This window comes from Wasmannia auropunctata, unplaced genomic scaffold (assembly GCF_000956235.1).
Source record: "Wasmannia auropunctata unplaced genomic scaffold, wasmannia.A_1.0 LD336095.1, whole genome shotgun sequence".
Classification (NCBI taxonomy): Eukaryota; Metazoa; Arthropoda; class Insecta; order Hymenoptera; family Formicidae; genus Wasmannia; species Wasmannia auropunctata.
This window is the reverse complement of record NW_012026795.1, coordinates 1,507,849-1,530,332: the sequence shown is the minus strand read 5'-3', so window position 1 is coordinate 1,530,332 and position 22,484 is coordinate 1,507,849. Positions and strand designations below refer to the sequence as shown.

At 42.2% G+C, this 22,484-nt stretch overlaps 2 protein-coding genes across 9 annotated transcripts; one reads left to right on the top strand and one right to left on the bottom strand.

Moving 5' to 3' along the window:
* The first annotated feature begins 403 nt into the window (after positions 1-403).
* LOC105462681 (rho guanine nucleotide exchange factor 18-like) lies at positions 404-18,536 on the top strand. Of its 8 annotated transcripts, none has more exons than XM_011709473.1 (19): positions 404-1,094; positions 1,494-1,611; positions 6,645-7,013; positions 7,364-7,776; positions 8,139-8,288; positions 8,384-8,568; positions 9,392-9,523; positions 10,052-10,130; positions 10,210-10,336; positions 10,437-10,632; positions 11,581-11,655; positions 13,095-13,151; positions 13,325-13,877; positions 13,965-14,194; positions 14,289-14,815; positions 14,916-15,118; positions 15,215-15,388; positions 15,465-16,180; positions 16,273-18,536. In XM_011709473.1, the coding sequence occupies exons 2-19, from the start codon at positions 1,572-1,574 to the stop codon at positions 16,583-16,585; spliced, it is 4,539 nt and encodes a 1,512-aa protein (XP_011707775.1). In that variant the 5' UTR covers positions 404-1,094; positions 1,494-1,571; the 3' UTR covers positions 16,586-18,536. The 8 variants fall into 8 exon arrangements, with proteins under 8 accessions (XP_011707775.1, XP_011707774.1, XP_011707773.1 ...); XM_011709472.1 differs by having other exon boundaries at positions 7,364-7,830; positions 11,593-11,655; XM_011709471.1 differs by having other exon boundaries at positions 7,364-7,830.
* Positions 18,537-20,132: 1,596 nt separating this feature from the next.
* Positions 20,133-22,415, bottom strand: LOC105462679 (WD repeat-containing protein 89). The gene is made up of 7 exons (XM_011709470.1): positions 22,100-22,415; positions 21,476-21,702; positions 21,067-21,398; positions 20,860-20,988; positions 20,661-20,752; positions 20,378-20,480; positions 20,133-20,298 (listed from the first exon to the last, which is right to left on the bottom strand). The coding sequence occupies exons 1-7, from the start codon at positions 22,264-22,266 to the stop codon at positions 20,158-20,160; spliced, it is 1,191 nt and encodes a 396-aa protein (XP_011707772.1). The 5' UTR covers positions 22,267-22,415; the 3' UTR covers positions 20,133-20,157.
* Between the last annotated feature and the right edge of the window lie 69 nt (positions 22,416-22,484).

The window sequence follows — 22,484 nt, the reverse complement described above, 5'->3', positions numbered from 1 at the left end:
AAAAAAAATAAAAACTGCAACACACGTGCTTAATCTCGCGCTGACGGAGTATGTTTATAATTTTTTATATATGTATTAGATATTATGAAAACTGGAGCGCACTGGAGCAGGCCGAATGTAGTGTGAAGTGGGGGACTTATGATACTACTTGATGTCGGATTATATATATTCTCTATTTGGAATTACTTTTGTCTCTGTCATATGCAATGCAAAATAATCGAAGTGAGCAATCTAGTCTTAATAATATATATCTGATCTGTGAATTTATTTTACTTGCAATTTCAAAATAAAAAACGATCGAATAAATTTACGCATGTAATGTATACAACCTTTATCCTGCTTTATAACTTCCTAAAATTCTTTTTTCGAAATCCATACACGATATGTTTCATTTTCAAATGCAGAATTAAAGTGTCTCTCCACTTTGCTCGTTTTCCTTATTTCAAAATTCAACTAACTTTTCCTTTTTTTTTTTAACAGAATCAGAGGTTAGATTTGTCAAACTTTCGACTATGTCAATTACAAGTATGATAACACATCCGTCCGGTTTCACCTGTGTTTGTCGCGTTTACGATGAAGTAGATGCGACATATTTAAAATGCCTCGGGAAGAGAGAGAAAGGAAAGGTGATGCAACAGGTACAACCCCGAAATGCGGGTTCGCTAATTCGCAATATAAATTCCATGAATATTATTACTCCTCGGTGATATAAATATTTTCTCCGAGCGGCATCGCGAGAGATAAACTCGACAATCAGCACGCCAATTGGCGTTTTCTGATCGGCGTCGTGCGTGGAAATTTTCGATTTTTCGCGAAACATATCTCCCCTCCTCACGCGGGGCGCCCGCCTTCGGCGACGACGGTGACGGGACACGGCACTGCATTAACCGACTGATACAAGATGGTCGACGTGCCTTTGACCGTGTCGCTGACGGTGGGCCTGGCGACGCGAGACTGTGTTACCCCGCGCCACTGAACGAGCCCCGCCGTGCCCGGAGAGGCCATCAGGGAGAGAGAAAAGCGCCTCGGGGACGCCGACGTGCGCGACGTTAAATGGCTATCGCGGGATAAAGGGCGACGCGTGTACTTGGGTGGTACGTATCCCCCGCGGATGCGGGGAAATGTGTGTGGTGTGTGGGAGTTGGGAGACGCGGGATCGACGGTGGATCGTCGCGCGATCCACCTGTCAACGATCTGGCGCGCACAAAGTGCGTACGACAAAGTGTGTGTGTGCGCGCGCGCACGGGTGAATAAAATTCTCCTCCCTGGGTTTTCTCTGCCTTTTCAAATTGATCGGTGATCGTTACACCTCGATCCTATAAGGATCGCGAGCGATCGAGCGAGGGGCGCGCGAAAGAGGAGCATTCTGCGGAGTAGAGGATTTCCCACGGCGCGCTCCGTCCGGAGCGCTCCTCGATCCCTCGATCTCTCACTCAGCTCGCGCCCAGCACGCGTCAGGTTTCTCAAGCCGATTTATTTTTCAACTGTTGCAGTCCGTGTTGCAGTCTCTTGGAGAAGCGCGAGGCGCGGCCGCGCGAGGGTACGCCCGGTGAGGGGGACGCGAGGAAACGATGGAGAAGCGGCAGGAGGTGCTCGCTCCGTTTTCCTCCGGTGAGTCGCCCGTCTCTCGGCTTTCTCTCTGTCTGTCATATGGGAAGATGCGTGGACGGATTTGTTGTGTATGTACATACGTTTGTTGTGTGGGCGTCAGGTACACATACACACACACACACGCACACACACACACACGCACACACACGCAGGTACGCGCGGTGCGTTTGTTCGGAAAGCCAGGCTTATTTACACTTACATGCATGTTTATTGGATATAAAACGCGTGGTGCAAAACATATTGAAACGTATGAACTTCAATACTAAATATTTCCAGAGAACGAAATTGGACTGTGTGTCGGAAAATCGGAGAAAAGTTGTCAAAATCTCTCTTGAGACTTGACATATGGAGAAAGGAAATATTTACTTGGTTAACTTGAATTTCTAGCAGTTTATATTTTGAATGCTGATAAGGATTATCTAGCGATTACATCATAGTCTTAAAATACAATGTGTATGACGTCCTTTGTTAATTTTTCAAGGAATAACTTATTAGAATGCAAATGAAATAGATGAAAAAAGAAATACTATCTTGTTTTGGGACACGAATCGACAGAGATTCCATTATAATTAGCATCATATAAATATATTAAAAGAAATGACTATTGTAATATATATCCATGAGATGCATTTTACATACAGTAAGAGATGTGCCTTGTGTGGTATATATGTGTGTATGTGTGTGTGTGTGTGTGTGTGTGTGTATGTGTGTGTGTGTACATATATTGTATATATCTATCATTGCTATTTATATTGGACCAGAAACAAAAGCATATTCTTGAGGTAATCAATACTATGTAAAATGAAGGAGAGAGAGAAAGAGGCACTTACTATGTTCTTAAATGCATGAAGTGCACATATTGTATCGATTTTGTTGTCTTTTAATCTCGTAAATATTTAGAAAGATATGTCATCTAAATTAAAAAAAAAAACAATATTCTATACAAGAGATTCTTATTAACTCTAATCGGTATTCGTTTCTTTAAGTGATATTCGCGAGTTCAATGTACTCGACAAAATTTTTAAATTAATGTATCTTTGCCTAAAATTAATAATTATTAATAAAAAATACTCCGAATTTTGTTTTATTTTAAAAATTAAAATTCGAGAAATAAGATTATCAAGCGAATTCGATTGGATGCCGTTGTTCACTGTTTTAAATTCAATGTAAAAGTAAAGTATTTCGATTAATAACATGCCGAATACACATTTTACCAATTAATACAATCATTTATTAATAATTTCGCGGTTTAACCCGTTTCTGTATTAATATTAAACACACTTTTTTACGTCGACTTGTATGCAACGATTTTAACGTGCGTCGAATGGGCACTAGTGCGTCCAATCGAATTCGCTATATGTAACTTAAAAATAATATAAAGTTGTGAAAAAACGTTTGTTATAAACAATTTTTCACAACGCTGTCTGGAGATTTCTAAGTGAAAGAAATGTCCGGATTTATTTTTTTCACTGCAGGACTCGCGAACAATCTCGATTAGAGTCAACAGTAATTATATTCGCACTAATCAGCATGATTTTTTTACGAAGGGTTTTTTTAATTGTTTAGACTAAACTGTGGCAGAAAATTCGTTCCTTTCAATTGTATTCATATTATGCTCCGGCACGCCTGAGCAAAATCAGCATCCTGCTGAGGGATGCTAATTTCGCGAATTCCACATCGGCGTTCAGCCTCGTTAAAGCGAGACGAGATTAACGTTAAATGGTGCGGTAAAGCAGTTTACAGTAATAGTCTGTTAAACGAAAATTCAATTCCGTGAGTGATCTGATAACGGCAATAATATCAATCCCGCGCTTGACGTATACGCCGTAACGAAAGTAATACAGTTAGTTTTTCCGCAGCGCTCGGATCGATTATTGCTGTCGCACGCTTTTCGCGAAGAAAATAATTAGAAATACGGGAGGAAATGAAATTGCGATATCCTTCTACTTGAAAGCCCCCCTCGAAACTTTCTCCGTGAATCGAGAAAATCCCGTGCGCCGTTATTTCGTATTGAGAGCACAGAGAATTCCGTATGATGCATCGTCCACCCACGAAATAATTACCTATCGCGAGCGCCGTATAAGGTTTCCACGTGCACGGGCCAATATAAGTATCGCTGTATCGAATATTCGAATATACCGTCGAGGGAGCTACCCCAGCGAAAATCATTACCGCCGCGGAATATTTAATGACGCCGATAATATCGACTCGGAGTCACCGCGGCCTACATTCAAATGCCAGCTGGAGCAAACACAATCACGTCTCTCTCTCTGACGTTCCCCCTGGTAACCGATGCCGTTGAAGGGTTGTTGTTTGTCGCGCCGATTACTACTACGGTGAAACCTTTTTGCATTAGAGAGGTTTATGGAAAACTGTCGAATGAAAGAGGCAAAAAAACGCAATGCACTGAAGACGCGATACAGCATGAAACAGACGGGAAGAATTATTGAAAAGTAAATTGATATATATTATTATTTATTACGTTTAGATGAAAAACACTGTGTTTTATAGCGCATTCACTGATAAATTTAGAGCATAAATATCAATGTAAAATATAAAAATTTTAAGTAGACTTTATTTTAATATAATTTTAATACAGTAAAGCTTAGTTATTTAAAAGATATTGAAAGAAACTGTGAAACAAAGGAAATCTAATCAAATTTCGATAAAATACATCGTATCAATTGTCTATAAAGTATATAGTACACATAAAAGGTTGTTGAAAAAGAAAATATTAGTAAACAATTTTTGGATTATTAAATGGTACATAATAATTTTTTTTATCGTTATTGCTTTTATTTTGCATAAATGAATTTGCGCATGGTATTTCAAAAAGATGGCATAAAAAGCTATAAAAAAAAAGGTATTATTTTATTATTAAGGCATTAACTTTTGTGATTTAATTATGAGCAATCAAAGATTGGTGAGCTCTAATAAATTCAGATTTATATTACAAATGGAAAGCAACATTTTTCTCTAGCTAACATGAAGTCTTAATGGAATCTTACAATCGTAATTTGCAGCTTTATTAATATCATTTTTCACAGTTTTATTAATTAAGCATAATAAGTTTTTCATCCCTTTCTAGCTCCGTTTCTAGAAAATGAAAAGCTAATTTCGATCGAAGTTAACCAATACTCGATGAAATCATCAATGTCATTGCTTGTAAGGATACTCAGTGTTTTAAATTCTCAACAGTTTCCAAAAGAGTGAGGACGCCTGATAAAATTTCCGAGAGTGGAAGATTGTCTGCGGAAACGCATGAAAAGCTGTGCGGGAGATATCCGGAGGCGGCTGACAGCTAGAGATTCATATCGGGCCACTTCGCGACACGCTCAGGGTGGAAATTGTGGAAAGATACAAATCTAACAAACACACTCTCAGCTGCTGATGCCGACGGCGGTGGTGGCGGTGACGGTGACGGCGGCGGCAGCGGCGGTGGTGGTGGTGGTGGTGGCGACAGCGGTGGTAGAGGAGGAAAAGCGAGTTGAAGGTTGGCCGCGGTGGTGGCGACGGTGGCGGCGGCGGGTTACAGGGTCGCGGGGGTGTACGGAGGCAGCGGGGAGTGCCGTGCGCGGACCAGCGGATCAATTCGCGCTCCGGGAGCTACGCAGGGGGAAAAGCAACAGTCTGTCAGCCCCTTTCTACCCGGAAAAGTGCTCGGCCACACGGTACGCTATCTCGCGCGCTCGTCCCGCTCGCCCTCCCGAGAAGGACGATGGCTAAATTCTGCAGGGTAGCGAGTGAAATCCGGCGCTTTATCGTATTCTGCTTCTGGAGAGAAGATCGCGAAGAGGATGTCCTCCCTGGGAAAGACTCGGATCGGAGACACGCGGGCTGCGTGATCTCCTATTGGAGATCAACGATCCGTGTGAAATCCGTGCGCGAGCGTTTATCGGTCGCGCGTAAAAGACATTCGGCATCGTCGTTAACGTCGCGGGGAATTACAGCGTGGTTCCTGCTCGTGCTGCGATCGAGAATCGCGGCACGAGTCGAACCAGTTAATGGCCTTAGTGTCTAACGCATACGTTCCGTATGGAGTTACGATTCTCCGGTTTACTTTCTCACGAGCGAGATATAATGCCGGATTGTTTCGAGCCGCGATCGCCGTCGACACAATTCGTCCTGGAGAACGAATTGTCTGAACGCACGAAACGAGAAAATATCACTCTTCGTCATCCTTCGCCCGCTTCGAACTTTCGTTCTCTCCCCTATTCCCCCCTCGGCCGTCGCTTTCGTTTCCACGCCGTGAGGTCGTGAGATCCTTAAAATTCAACTCGCGTTCGCGCGCGGTGCCCGATTCGAAATCCGGTTTGATCTTGACGTTACTTGACGATGTTATCAGTTGGAGAACTCGGGTTCGCGGGGCACGTCGCACGAGATCGGGACGATCCCTCCCGGGGTCCCATTTACGCTATCCCGTCCGCGTGCCCGAGCGGAATACGCGGATGCGAGTTGTCCGTCAGCGGAATACGCACGGCAATCTGACCTGATTTCCATTGAATATGCCTTTTAACGGCACTCCCGAGAACGGAACCGAGTCCGAGATGAGGCCGTCGCGGGGGCCGGCGCGATTGTCGTAGAGTCGCTCGTTTGTTCCCAGTCTCGCGAATCAATAGACAGAGGCGGTGCGAGGAGGACATTTCGGTATCGGTTTTCCGGTATCACGCTTCTCGAACTCCCGCCGACTCCAGCTCTGACTCCGACTCCCGACTCCGACTCTCTGTCTGCTCTGTGCTCGTATCGCCGCGCGAGGACACCAGTAAACTACTACTTTTTACACCCCCCGCCCCTCTCCTCGCCAATGTTAGCTTTCGTTATCGAACAACGAAAAATAACTCTTCTTTGTCATTCGTTTCTCGTTGCACACGGTGGATGTGATTGAAATAGAACGGGGATGTATTTAATCCAGGATTCTTTTTGTATAGCACGGCGTTTTGAATTAACATATTAACGAATGAACGGTGAAAGTGATGCCGATTCTCGATTTATCAACAATTGTTTGTAACACGGACGCAATCGTATGCTTACAGACGAGTGTCCGAATAGCGGCGAGGACAGCGAGGAAGATGTAATAACCGATTACCTTGGCTCATCGCACTCCGACTGCGATCGCGTGCTGCCTATCATTAATGGGGATCTACGCGGCCTGAGTTTACACGGCGGCATAATTACGGAGACCGGCTACAACACCAAAGACAATACCGACAAAGCGGCGATCAACATGTCTGAGGGCGGTGACGAACAGCAGCATCACCACCAGCAGCAACAGCGGCAACAGCAGCAGCAACACCCGTTCCTCGCACTCGGCACTAATATACAAGCCCAGCCTAATCCTCATGTGCCCCTCATTAGCGTCACGCCGCACTCGCCCGGTGTGGCCAAGAATTATCCGGTCCTAGGTAACGACCGTTTCTCTCTCGTTTCACGCGTTTGAAATTGGAGATACCAATCTGTTATATGCAAGTCTTGTTTTATTTTTCGAACGATGGTGTGATTCGCGCAATATTCAAGTTTACATAAGAAAATAAATATGACGCGTCAATTTGTAAAATTAAAAAGAACTATACAAAACTGTACGAGTTAAAAATAAGAGAAGAAATTGAAAGGTTAATGAACGTTCAATTTTTTAAAATTGATATATAGGTATATATATATATATATATATATATATATATAATATTGATATGATATATACATATATGTATAATTCTGATATGATTAAATGTGAGCAACGTTTGCTTTCTTACAGAGGAAAATTTACAGCAACTGCACGAGATACACGACTGCATCCAGCGTATGCGAAACATAGCGTTACAAAGCACTTTGGGATACCACATTTGCGCCTCCAACAATGCACCACAAAGATTGACCTCCTCCTGCCCGTCCCTGTGTCCGCTGATGGCTTCGGCCGAGCTCGCGTCTCGTTCCGGCAATCATCATCACCACGACACCGGTTCTGACCCGGACCTCGTCCTCGGCAATTACTCCGCGAACAGCTCCCCGACGCATTTCCCGTTGATGGGTGGTGGCCATGCCCGCTCGCAACAGATGCAGGGTATAGATCGGAGACGCAGCTGGAACGGAGATCTGGAGGATCTGGAAGAGAGTCGACGTGGCCGCCGCCGATACTCCGGACAAAATCATCTGCAGCCTCAAAATATGGTTAATATTGTCCGTTACTTATTGAAACCAGGGGACGGACCCGGTTCAATCTCGGTGAGTTCACGTTTCGATGCCGCGGATTTTGATGCTACGCAAGAACATTACTGTTGCCCTCCCATTATTAAGAATGTGAGTGTGGAGATTAATATCTCTCGTGTCCTGTGTAGCATCGAAATCTGAACTCATCGAAATTACATCGGTCTGAAATACCCGATCATAATTATACACTCTTTGAACGATGGTGGCATGGATCTGGTTGCTTTGTTGTCTTGCGCATCGCGCTTCTCGGCCGAGGCCACATCGCTAAATGCCATCGCTAAAAGAAACGCGCAATCACGACGTACGCAATTTACTCATTTCAGCGACAACGCAGCATTAGTTTAAGTAGCCTAGACAGCGAAAACGAGATAGAATTAGATGGGAAATCATGTACCGGGCCTGTAGGCGTGAGCAATCGGGCATGCAGGTCGCAAACGAGCACGCACTCCCTGAACGAAGCTGATCTTATACAGGTAATTTCCGAGATTTCTCCGAGAGACGATATCGATCTCCCTCGACACGCGCGCGGGGGAACGAAATCACTACAGAGCAAATTTTTCTTTGACAGAACGAATATCAGAAGATAGTCACAAAAAGGGATAGTCAGAGATTAGTGGAAAGTAGCAGTTTAATGCCGGGACTGACTGGTTCGCGTTTACCTCTTCAGAAATCTATATCGACGCCTTCGATCGTGGCACCGCAGGTTCACGCGTTAACCGAAACCGGAACTCGAGCGACGCCTTTACTTGCAGCGTAAGTCCATTACGGATCATAGATGAAGATCGCATAGCTAGATCGATATTGAAGGACACTTATATATTATACATTATTTTCTAAAGTTTTTTTTTTTGCATATGAAGTTACTTACTTTTGTACAGTCGTAATCTAGCTTGCGATCTTGTAATTAATAAGCACACAAAAAGCTATGCACATATATATATATTTTGTGCCGTGTACATTCATGTGTGCGCAGCACCCATGCATGTATACTTACACGCGTATATATTTATATTCTGTCGATTTTTCAATTTTCCGCACAAGTAGTAACTCATTTTGAAAGTGCAGACGCAGACGTACTCATGCATGAACACTTATAACTTATAAGTAGAATAAATCTTGGAGATGTCTACATTCAATGCCTGCAGCATTCTGCATTATATAGATCTTTTAGCTTATCTTATATAACTGCTCGCGTATTATTGCAAGTCGCATAAAATATACAAGAAGAAGTTATAGCTTGATACATATTTGGTCTATCGCGTATCTTACATTATTTATTACTTATGACAAGCACAATTAATATCTTTCGTCTTTTACATGAGACCAAAATAGTTAATAATAACAATAATAACATGTCCGCTATTGATTTAAAAGCTTAGTTCATATACGTTTCACTTCTGCCAATCACGTAACTAATTTTCTAAGCGCGAGCAGTTTGTTATTTCAAATATTATCGATGTGCATCTCTGCCTCGAAGATCATTTGAGAATATCTGAACAATTTATTCATTATATACACGATAGTCGCTTAGTTTGTGTTTGTACTTGAAAATTTGCTACAATCCTGCATGAAACAGCCGTCATGAAAGAAACGAAAAGGGTAGTGGGAGTGAGACAGAAACCGAAGATCTTCATACACCACACAGCCACGGATTCCACGAAGACCGGGAGGGCACTCCGAATGTCCAGATTGACGAGCTTTTGACCGAGTGAGTACCCCGATGCCTCAAGTCCGTCACTATTTAACCGAATTATTTATGACATACCGCAAAAACCTATTAACGTCTCAGATGGGAAACGGTTTGTACCGGTTTGCCAGTCGATCGATTTTGTAGCCACAAATAGTCTGTAGTTACATTACAACTGCAAAATCAAATGCCAGATGGACTCACGTGCATTTATTTGTTTGAAATAATCTCTCATTTCTCTCTTTAGGTACTAATTAAAAACTACACGTAGGCAGTTTAATGTTACTTAAGACTCATTGAACAAAATTATCGAATATATCACAACGGAAATTACTATGTCACGTGGTTGTGCATGCAACACATTTTAAAATACGTAGCTCTGCACACATTTACAGAGATTACACGCACACTTTTAGCTCTCGCAATAAGCTATGAATAGATCGAAACGCTTCTATAGTTGCACTGCTGATCATCTACAAAATTCAATTTTAAATATCTTTTCTGAATATTAAGTCGAACAATGTTTGATATATATGCTAATTTTTTCAGTGGTACTGCATACGATGATCATCATTCTGAAAAGACTAGAAGAAAACGCGGTTCTATTTTCTTCCGCAAAAGGAATAAGGTAAATCGATAATCTGAAACATCATTTGATACATCCGATAAAGACGTTCTCGACGAACCGTGTGAAAATATTATTTCAGGATAAAAGCGGAAAGAAGACTAGTCAACAGCATTTGTGGGTAACGACGATGGTGGGAACTCAGGGAAGCTTATTATGTGATGTTTGTATGAAACATTCCACGAATAAACCGCTCCTTCATTGCGACAGTAAGAGAATTGTTATATTGAATTAAATAAATTTCGTGATTGCCGATGTTAAATTAACTTTTATAAAATTACACTTTATTTAATTTTTATATAAAATCAGATTGCGGAGCGTCGGTTCATCAAAGTCAGGGATGTAAGGATCAGTTAGTGCTAGAGTGCATCAAGTCGAAGCATCACTCCGGCAAATTCGCATCAAAGTCTTCATCCAACGTTTCCATAATCTCGAGCAACAGCAACATCAACAAACGGGGCTCCACGACGTCGTTGCCTCTACCGGCGTTACCCGGCAGCGGAAGGTAATAAGTTTGTACCGACAAAAAGTTCTACATTTTTTTTGCATTTGATCTGCGTATCTGTGGTTCAAGATTCGCACGCAAATGGCATGGCTGGGTCGAAACTCGGAGTTTATAATGAACTTTTTTTTTTACTCTGAAATAATTAATGAGTAACTCAAATCCCGCTTAATTCGATTGACAATTTTCAAATTTACCATCTCATTTTATAGCATATATTTAGATTAGGAAAAAGTTTTCATAATTTATCACGTAAAAAAATTTTTTTATCTAATGCGTATAAATAGTATGAAACGAGATTGTGGAAAATTTTTAAGTAAAAATTGTGCATCAGTTTATTACTCCGAGGTTTTGGCTAGCTCAGAAGCTTATTATTCTGATTGATTTCGCAATTTAGCAACATCAATAGTGCGGCAAGCTTTAGCGCGTTCAGCATCGCGCCGCTACATTTTGATTGATATAATATCGTTTTTACATATTATGCGTATTATTACTTTATACAAAATATTTCATGCTCAGACTACCTCAGCTAGCTTTCGGTTCGCTGTTATTACATACACAAGCTACAAAGATAGTACTAGCGACTGATATTGTCGATAATTACGTGATAACATGAAGTTATCAGACACATTGACGTAACTCCGAAGATTATTCGATTTTGAATTTTAAATTACATTACTTCGATTTAAAAGAAAAAGGACAAAGCTGTATATCTATTAATGAATAGAAAACTCTTGCGTGGGGAACGATTCGTTAAAGTTAGGTATCGACGCGTAAAGTCGAAAAGCGTAAGAAAAAAGAATTAGGAAGAAAAAAATGAAAATGAAGGAAAAAAAAACGGCCTAACAGGCGAAATGAAGTTGCCCTAATGCAGTATGTGCTTTTTCCTTCTCCCGTGCATTCCCTCTCGTGCAACCACGTGCATACCGATCGATTGTACGACGATTAAAGGGAAATTAACAGCCACAAGAAAACCGTGTCAAGCTACAGCCCTTGGCGGCGAGTCGCCACTAAGCTTGGAGTCAAGTAAGTCTCTGATATCTGATGTGTTCCTCCTGTATTCTGTCGAAAGCGTTCGTTTCTGTTCGTGTATTATCTCCAGCTGAATTCGGGCCAAGTAAACGAAGGCGAGCAAATGACGCGAACGAATCGACAACTCGCTTTCACGTCGACTGGCGAGGCCCAGTTCGCACTCATTGAAGCAAGCTGTTGGATTCGCATTTGCTCGCGATCCTTTGCTTAATCTGGATCCAGCGCTTTTACACGCGTCTAGTAGGAAGACGCGCGTCTCTCGTGTTCCTCGATTCTTTTCTCGCACACTACACATGTATACACATACATATACATAATACACGCATATTGTCCAACGAACGGCAATCGAATTCTGCCGTCTCATCCTGTATACCTGGAAGAGACATCGTCTATGCCCTGCCTATATGCTTCTAATCTTGTGCTTGCTTCTATGATTTGTGTCCATCATTCAATGATATGTTTTGTGTCACCTCTTCTCATTGTAATCTTCGCCCGTAAATTATATAACGCGTAAGTTCGTTGATTGTTGTTGATCCATAAGATAATATTCTCCAATGAATAAGTAATCACACATATCGGACAATATATTATCACAATAGATACATGGCTCATGACATGTTATACCAGTCTCTATCTCTCCTCTCTACTATATACTTTACACCTTGCCCTGTCAACGATAATTTCTTTCACGTTTCTTTCTCTCGTCGTTCCCACGTTTTCTCAATGTGTCACGAGACAATCACGTTTCTCGCAGTAGTTTGTTTTAAGTTTTGGGTCGGGTCGGGATTATGATCTAGCAAAAAAAAAAAATTATATATATAACGGGTGCTGTTCTTCGAGTCTCCCGTAAATGCGTCATATGCGTGTTCGTGATCTCGTTGGAAAAGTTTAAAGCGAACCGTAGGACACAACAATAGGAGCGGAGAGAAAGCAAGTGGTTGCATTTACGACGCATGTCCCACCCGACCTGAACTCGGAATTTCCTGACTCTTGCAGATTATTGCTCATCTGCGGAATGGCTTTTTGCTATTAATATCAAAGATTTTTTATCTTTCTGAATTTATCTTAGACTGCTAATTTTATTAGCTATGCATAGCGATAATCGGCATTGATCATTACAATTACGATAGTACGTAGTAATTTAATAATACATGTATCGAATATTTATTTACTATACAATGAAAATTAGAATATTCACATACACGTTTAAATGAAGATATCAAATATCGTCTGCAAGGTTTGTATAATAACGATCATACGGAAAGAAATATTTTTCTAAACGCAGTTTTTTCTTAAAAGGCGTCTGAATACATTAATTTCAAGAGTCTCAAGTTGGAGTTCGACCTAACATTGTGTGCGTTATTTTAGGGAAGAGTAAGTCTCTGTTTACCATAAATTGTGCTTTATGAAACAAAGCTGTATCTTTCTTTCAGTCAAACGATAAATGAAGAAAAAGATGCCGAGACCGGGCAACATCGTGATCTCCACAGGTTTGTAATTACATCTTTTCCCTTTTCTTTTTCTTGAATACTATAATAAACTTTAATCCGTAAATTTTAATCAAGGTGGCGTCATACTGGCGCCCAAAATACCCATAATGCTGTACCGAACAACAACGAACTGATGAAAAAGGCTTAATGAACTGTTGTTTCTCTTGTTTCAGCGGATGGGAAGACTTTGACTTCGGGGACGACGCTCATCAGTTCACGGTGGCGGATCTCGAGGAGATAGATCCCGAGCTGACATTGGGGAAGGAGGAGCCCGACTCTTGGAGCTCCGCGATCGGACGTAACATCGCGTTGCGTCTCGTCGATCATTGCGAGCGCGAGGTGAAGAGGCAGGAGCACATATACGAATTCGTGCTCACGGAGAAGCACCATTGCCTGGTGTTGCTCGCGATGGAGAAGATCTTCGCGGAGGGACTGCGACGGCACTTTCGTCTGGGCCAGCCGGATCTCGAGCGCATGTTTCCCCGACTGCGCGATCTGATCGACATCCACCTGCGGTTTCTGCAGAAGCTGCGAAAGCGACAGAATGCGAACTCCGTGGTTTCTACGATCGCCGACATTCTGGTCGACCAGTTCTCGAGCGACAACGCGCAACGCATGAAGAGCGCGTACGGGGAGTTTTGCAGCCGTCATCGGGACGCCGTCGAAGCGTACAAGTATTATTTGCGTACCGACTCTCGCTTCGCCCGTTTCGTTCGCCACTGTCAGGTACGTTTTTAGCAATGAACAAGCAAATGATCGATATAAACTCGAATCGGTGTTGCCCAATAAAATGGAACGATTCGTGTCCCGCAGACGAATCCTTTGTTGAAAAAGAAGGGTATACCCGAATGTATACTCTTCGTTACTCAACGTTTGACGAAGTATCCGTTGCTGATTGAGCCGCTCATTAAAACCGGCGTCACACAAGACGAAGGTGAAGACTTACGTAAAGCACTGGTCCTTGTTAAAGAGATTTTAGCTGACGTAGATGCCTGCGTAGCCGACAAAGAGAGAGAAGATAGAAAATTAGAAATATACAATAAGTAAGTTTTGGTTTCTTTTTCTTTTCATTATTTTTACTTCTCCGCGCCATTATCTTTTTTTTTTAATTAAAACTAATAAATAACATTTTTACAGGATCGACGCGAAATCATTCGCGATGTATCGTGGTGCCAAATTCAAGAAGTCGGATATAATCAACAGAATCCTGAAGTTCGAGGGCACTGCATACCTAATGCAAGGTCGTGGCAAAATGACTGCTATCGTAGTGGTCGTTCTCTCAGACATATTGTTTTTCTTGGCTGAGAGAGATCAGAAATACGCGTTCTTCGTGCCTGACAATAAAGCCGGTATAGTGTCGCTGCAGAAGCTGCTGGTTCGCGAGAAGGCCCGTCAAGAATCTAGCATCTACCTAATAAGCAGTAACCCGGCCGAGCCAGAGATGTTCGAGCTGAAGATTCAGAAGCCAAAGGACAAACAATTATGGATACAGGCTATTCGGTCGGCGGTCGAGGCTTGTCCACAGGATTCCGAAAACGAGACCGACACGCTGACTGAAAATAACGAGTTACGAGACACTCGTTCCTCTTCGATTTCGCTGGTCTCCGCCGAAGAGAAGCAGCGTATTGCCAAGATTAAGGAGTCGCATATACTTAGAATCGTCGGTATGTTCTTTTAGCTGTCTTTTTCAACTTTTTCATAACTTCTAACATCATTCTTGCTCTTCCTAACGTATTCGAATAAAAAATTGTGTTGTGTTGTCAGGCGAATTGCGAAAGAAGGATGCAGAGCAGGCGTTGCTGTTTGAGGAGAAGATCAACTTGCAAATGCGGCTCTTGCAAGCGGCAAATATCTGGAGCGGGAACGAGAACGACAACGAGAAAATTGAGAAGCATGAGAAAGAAGGTGCCGATTACACCCGATTGGTGCACAACGAGGGAATCGATACCACTCACTTGTGGCAAGAGGTTAATACATTATCTCACTATAAATTATATTATTGGATTCTTAGTTTATAAATCGACGCGTTATAATCGGCGTAATAAATTTTGTGTTCGATACAGGTGGTTGTGGCCGTGCAAGAAGCGACACGTCTCGCTAGCTCGCTGTCGTTCAGCGCGGGCGGCGCTCCTCTATCACGAAGCTTAAGCTCCGCCGGCGAGCGTCATAGCGAAGCTTACATTCCGCCAGCTCTTTGCGTTCCTCGCAGGGCCGAAACGTTCGCCGGTTTCGACAAAGTATGTATACAAATGAACGAGCGAATGTGAAACAACCGTACAAAAATAATATTATAAGACTGCGCCTGTTTTTCAGGAGAGATATCCGCTGCGTGATACGAACACGTTAAACCCCGTGATCCCCATTCCGAAGGTCGGTGAGTTACCCAAAGAGAATCCCGATGAAAAGGACGGCCAAGAGTTAGACACGAATAAGGATCAGCAGTGGGCGGCGATACGTTTGTCTCATCACGTTTATACGTTGCTCTGTATAATAAGTAATCAGATGACAACGATCGACAGCCTGCAAGCGCAATTGGCCGCGTGTAAGGAGGGCAGTATGGGCAAATCCAACAGCCGACCGAATCCGAATCGTCAGTTGGAAGAGCTGCGGAACTTGCAGGATCAGCTCTGCCGGGAGAAAGCGGCGTTTCGTATCGCGTCACAACAGGAGAAGACCCAGTTGGAGGAGGAACGGGTCGAGCTGGCGCGGCAGAGGGAGCAATTGGCCGCGGAGCAGCGGGACGTAACGCAGCAACGGGATCAGCTGTATCGACGACTCGAGGCATTGGAGCGACAAGGCGTGACGCTGGTTGGAAGTTCCACGACCGGCTCGACGATGATTCACCTACCTCACTTGACGCAGAACGCCGAAACAATCCAGCAAAGCGCGCGCAGCAAGGCGCAACCCGAGGCGAAACGCATCCCCTTGAATCTGATCAGCGCGACGAATCAGCAGAAAGTGCAGAGTAACTTGCCGGTCAAGCAACAGCTGCCACTGAAACTCGCCAGCGGGAGTAACAATAACACAAGGTAGAGCTTATAGCTCGTTCCACTCTCTCTAAATCATCACAAACGTTTATCTTTCAGTCTACGAGCAATAATCCGTCCTTTCGTTCGAATAGAAGCGGTAGCACCGCGAGCAACAATAGTCCGGATCGGCACTCCAGGGCTGGCAGTAGTCCAGCGATCGTCACCGGATCCGCTTACTCGTCACCGGAGCTCGGAAATAGCCATGGAATCGGCGGCGGGAATCACACGCATTTGTCGAATCGCTCACTCCGCGTCACTCGCTCGCCGCCCGACACCCCGTACGTGCAGGTGCAGCAGCAACAACAACAACAACAACAGCAGCAGCGAAATACGGAGCCGCAATCGCAGCAACAACAGCAGCAGCAGCAGCAGCAACCGCCAGAGGAGGAGGTGATCTTCTTCTGACGATTCTTTCGATTCGGTCGCAAACATTCATCGCGTTCATCGCGCGCAAGCACCGCCGCCACCACTAGCACAACTACGCCGACCTTAACACCGGCACCGTCACCGCGCAATCAGCCGAGAAGTCAGCAGTCCCGCAGCCGCGTCAAATCGTTTTGATTTTCAACATAAACTTCTCTCGCGATGCAATCTACTCGCTGTTTCATGCAGACACACTCTTTCGTAGCGTCTCCATCTCCTACCACATTTCGCATCTTCTATGCGCCCTCTCCTCACTATAGGTTTGATCGTCTTATAATAGGATGCACCTGAGACTATTTATTTTTTCACGACGAGGTCGTAACGTAACACGATACTTCATCCTGTCCATACGACATCTAAACGACGACGTTATTGTCAACAAATGAATAGTTTAGTCTTGGAAGATGAAAGCTGGAAGAAGAAAGAGAGGTAATACTTTATTACGTTCCAACTGCTATAACCGATGGCAATAATCATTTTTATGCCAAATCTCGCGAAACTACTCGTATATTACCTTGGTGAGAGGAATACGTTAAGAATAAAATGCAATTTTTATTAGAAACGATCGGAGATATTTACAGAGTCGAGAAAGAGGGAGAAAGAGTATTTTAATGGCCGGCTTAGCAAAGTAGATCAGCCAATCTTGTTGAATTCTTGCTCGTTATGTTATCCAGCCGACTGACAATTTTAGAAACACAAAATTTTAGATGAATCTTTTAAACACACACCTGTTGCTGCTTGCTGAAATGCAAGGTAGAGATATATATACATATATTACGGTTAAATATATACAGGAATGTGTGTACATATATATACTTTTTCCGCAAACATACGTGTGTGCGTATATGGGTATGAATGAAAGAGGCAAATCGTGTATGTGTGTGTGTGTAAATGATTATGTGCGTTGCGATGCGACTCTTCTCGCGCGCTTGCATGTTTCGCTATCTCTATGAATGCACGAGCGAGAATCTCTGTTGCGAATGGTAGAGCGAATCCGCGGTAGCTATTCTTATATACATATAAACTATTGAAGTATTTTAATACGTGCTAAAGCGACAGATAGGACTTACTAATAATTATCAGTTATTGTCGTTATTATCAGTATGTGTGCCAAGCCACTGATCGAAATCGATGACACTTCTTCAGTTCCCAAAACGTTCGCTTCACGCATGATTCTGTTCTTCGCGAGTGCATTGCGTGTACGACACGCACCCGCGGCTCTCCTCCCCCCCGCCCCCTCACAAACGAATTGTATTAGCGAAGGGATTTCGTTATTTGATATTTCGTTTCGGGATTATTCACTGCCATTATTGTTGTTCTTTCTTCTCGTATTATTGTTTACAACCGACTTTATTTATTGCATTGTGTAAGATTGAAATGACGAAAGCCCGTGCGAGCCGACACGCGAAAGCGAGAGGGATCGTTACGAATCTGCGTCTCGACTCTTGCGAGAATTCGCGTCGGTTCCCGCGGATTTTCTGGTATCCTGTGCACTGTCTCTAATGTATTTTATTTGTATGTCACACTTATCAACGAAGGGGGAAGTAGTTCTCGAGTGCCGAATGGAAAGAAATGAGGAAAACTCTGAATCACAGTACGGTCATACTGCACGTTGAATTGCCGAACTCACTCTTCTGTAATAGCACAAAAGATGTAGTACGTATTTAGCGTACCTTAGCAAGGATCGTCGCTGCGACACGCGGCGTCGAGCACTCTTTCAGATTCACAATTCGAAAACGGGAAGAACGATTGCGACAACCGTGTTAAAATGTAACAATTGTCAATATGTCTCTGAATTAGAGATTCCTCTGAATTCGGATTGTAAACGGTAAAGATATGATGCTGCGCGTATATAAATGTACATTCCTCGAGAGAGAAAAAATTGGCGTGCAATATGATCGGATTTGCAAGACGGGTAGAGCTGGGTCGTTGAGGCCGCACAGCGGACAAAGAGGAAACGTCTAATGAATTAGCTTCGTTAAGGAAACTTAAGTAATAATTACTGCAAGCTCGTCTCAATCAATCACGGTGACAATAGATCTTAAAAAAAAAAAAAAAGTATTCCGTAAGATATGTCGAGTTACGTGAGAGAAAAGGAAAAAGGGAAAAAAAGGACATATATATATAAGCGACTTTATTACAAGTCTACTATACTATATTGTTTACTACCTACTGCAATACCGAGCGTGTGACACAAGCTCGCGAGGTGATATTTTTGCGATTGTGTAGCTGTTGTGTAGCGTCCGCCGCGCGGATGAGTGTTCGACTTCATCGTATATAGATGATGCATCTACAGCGTGACCATCAGATCAAACGAAAGAAAGTCGTTAAGAAAGATCGATCTTAGACCGACCCGAGAGAACAATCCGCACGCTCATAGTCGTTTCGGAAGACATAAATGCGATGAAGCAAGTTTTGACAATGGCGATCGATGAAGTATCCGTCAATCTCCCGTCTTCGTCGCATGTATGCTTCGTCGACTGATACAAATAAATGAAGTAAGAACACAATCCTGCGGAATAACACGCGAAGAATCAAATTGGCGACAGCTGAGGAATAGTGCGACGGCCTACGCGCGTCTCGTGGCGTTTCTTTTTTTCTTTTTTTTTTTATAAATATAATGTCACGTGGCGACGCAAAGTTTGAGAAAGAATATATATATCTATAAAGATGATATATATATACATATATATATATATAGAAATATTATATATATATAAATGGAATTATAGTAACGCGGTTTTCCACGTTTTAGCGAATCTTTACGTCCCCGATGCTCATGGGAAGTATTTTTGTACGTTTACTCTGTACCTATACTACCGTTTCGCTCTAAAACTATATCTACTGTTATCATTGTGATACTCGCTACTGCGATCGTCTTTTAAATCGTTAATGTAATATTACATACTGTGTAATAAGCGGGCGTGTGTTTTTGGTTATTATGATACGCTCATGGATCGGCGATGGGAGGTCTTCTTGAATTTTGACGATTTTCAAACGCAGAGACTGTAAAACCTACTATCAATTGTTATTATTCCTATTGAATTATTTGGTTGATTGTTCTCTATCACAACTGAGTATCGATTCCATCGAATCTTTATGTGACGATTGCCACAATATCGTCCGTTTTATTAATCCCAATCCTCGTATGTGGCAGAAGAAAATCCGGTTTCCTTGCAAGTCGCGCGCGACTTCTGCGGTCTGTCTTGTTCTTTTCTTCCACGTCTATTAATTCCATGTATCCGCAGTTACATGTGATTTACATTCCTTAGCATTTATAAACCACGGAAACCCGTGGCTGCATTTTTTTTATCGGTATATGACTCGCCGTTGAATAATCGCATAAACAAATAATACCTATTTATTATAAATGTACATACAACTGTTACTGTAATAAAAAAGAATGTGAAGAAAATATACAATTATTATGACATTTCGATGAACGTTCATTGCTCCAATTCCGCTGATACGATCCACTTTGAGAAAAAAAAAAAACACTTTTCCACATAAAAAAATCTATTCTAATAACTTTTTCCTAAATGTTCATTTTTTATTTAATAGGGTTTATTTCTGTGATGTCGGCCAGTTCCAATTTTAGTTAACAACTTATGACTCGAACTTTGCTGTGTCGACGATTCCGCTTGTCGCCACACGTTGACGATGCCTTTCTCGCCGACCGTCACCAAGCAACCACTCTGCAGAATCGAGAATACGAGGTTGTTATCGAGTTATCTTCAAAAAAGTAATTCCTTAATCTAACTAAAACATATTTACCTTTTCATGCACCCAGCTGTCCCGTACTATTTGTTTATTCCCTACAAGATTGTAACACGGTTCTAAACGATTCTTCCTAACGCTCAAGCATCTTAGATTTTCCCTGAATAAATATAAATGTTATACGTTGTAAGGAATTTTATATCCATCTGAATATACTATTTAAAACAAATAAGAAATCATTTCTAGTCATTCTACGCAATTGTCAATCTAAAAAATTCTTATTGTTTTGAATAGTGTATAAATACACTTGTACATTGTAAATTAATAAATTAGTAATCACCCTTTGGCTGTGCTAGAACCCGCCAACAGGAATGGTTCAAATGCCTTTGTAGCATGGAATCTCACCAAGTAACAATTATCAGGATCATCAGTCTGTAATAAATATAATTTTTCAACATTAGCCCCAACATTATTTCAACATTATTCCATTATGTGAAAAACGATAAATAGTGATATAATTACAAAAACTGTCCATATACCTGTGACACGGCTAAATCACTACGCGCAAACGACGCATATGCACTAGCACCTTCGCATTCCCATAACTGTAGCGTGTGTATATGCGTTGTACACCATAGAGAATCATCAGTTAACCAACCCAGCCTATCCTAAAAAAATAAATAAATAGGCTATAATTAATGTTTTTCAGACAATCTTATGTAAAACAGCAGAGCTAATTTTCTCACCACTGATGATTCGGTGTTTAAAGAGCTTGTTAAAGCCAAATCTTCTGAGGATTGAGTCAGGTCGAATATATTCATCAGACCATCCGTACTACCCGACGCCAAAACATTCCGCTTGTCGGGATGAAAGGTCAGACAGGTGACGTCATCCATGTGAGATTCCCAATATCCCCCGAGGAGATTGTTTTTATCTGTTTTTGAACTACTTTGTCTTATGTCCCAAAACAGGATAAACGCATCTCCACTCGTGTGTTCCGTCCCACCGGCCATGAGCCTCTCGTCGCAGCTGAGGTCAAAGCTAGCCAAAGGCTTCGTTTTGCCATCCTCTGTATTATCTGTAACATTGCGATATAGCTAGAATTTTTACCGATGGAGAAATTGTGTTTATACAATCGTTGGAGCTGACAGTTACCTTTAAACTCTGCCACAACCTTTCCCTTCGCACGCAAATCACACGCAGTGATTAATCCATTATTAGTTGCAATATACAATATATTTTTTGAAGTAGAACTGAACTTAACTCCCACGATGGGCGCTTGATTATGATCCAAGGTAGTCGTTCGTCTCAAGGACTCACCGACAGAATATATCACGCATGAATCGTCTGACACTGCTGTTGCAATCCTGAATTCTTGCTCACTATATGTACAAGCAAACAATGACATATAACAGAATGAACAACATTAATATGACGGAATAAAATTAACTGTAATATCAGATCATCTCATATCATGTCATGTCTCAAGTATAAAGCTTAATAAATAAATGCTCCAAACTGTGGGCATTTAAACGAAAATATTAATAATAAAAATTACTGAAAATATATTTTATTGGGCATTTAGATAAGAAAATACATTTAGAAAATAATATATTTATCGTTGACAAGATATTCCTGTTAAGAAAATAACTCAATACAGCTGAATTTTCAGTTTTTACGTAAAATAATAGAAAACGCATTTGGAGCACTGGAGCACACGTTTCCATGCTTTTGTTCAAATTTGACATGAAATGTTCTATAAAGAAACATAGAATTTGCCTTTGAGTTCCACAGACGGAGAGGATGTAATTCTCGTCGGGCGACACTCTTTCCTCCAACGACAGCTTCAGCTCGATCTTCCTGTCGGCTCTCTCATTGTCTCGTCCATGTGCCCCCATGTCGTTCTTGACGTTCAGCTCCTTCAAGGATTCGACTATTCTCGACATACTTTTCCGTTTTCGCGCATTCCAAATCACAACAGTTTAGAACACAGAACGCGAACCACAGTATTGCGCGGACCACTGAATTTGAGGTTAGCTCTGAAACACCACGCGCGCCTCGACGAGCTTCGGGCGACTTCGGACTTCGGAGTTCGGGTTGCTTCGGGTTTCGGTTGCACGAGGACAGCCGACAGGAAGTTGCGCCGACCGCGTTGCGCAAAGGA

Bases quoted from the DNA above. Each gene is read 5' to 3' on its own strand.
- LOC105462679 (XM_011709470.1), bottom strand. From the start codon at position 22,266: ATGTCGAGAATAGTCGAATCCTTGAAGGAGCTGAACGTCAAGAACGAC. The intron at 21,703-22,099 runs GCAAATTCTATG...TTGTACATATAG, and splicing joins TCCGTCTGTGGAACTCAAAG to TGAGCAAGAATTCAGGATTG. The intron at 20,299-20,377 runs GTAAATATGTTT...TCGATTCTGCAG, and splicing joins ACAGCTGGGTGCATGAAAAG to AGTGGTTGCTTGGTGACGGT.
- LOC105462681 (XM_011709471.1), top strand. From the start codon at position 1,572: ATGGAGAAGCGGCAGGAGGTGCTCGCTCCGTTTTCCTCCG. The intron at 7,014-7,363 runs GTAACGACCGTT...GCTTTCTTACAG, and splicing joins CAAGAATTATCCGGTCCTAG to AGGAAAATTTACAGCAACTG. The intron at 13,152-13,324 runs GTTTGTAATTAC...CTCTTGTTTCAG, and splicing joins CAACATCGTGATCTCCACAG to CGGATGGGAAGACTTTGACT.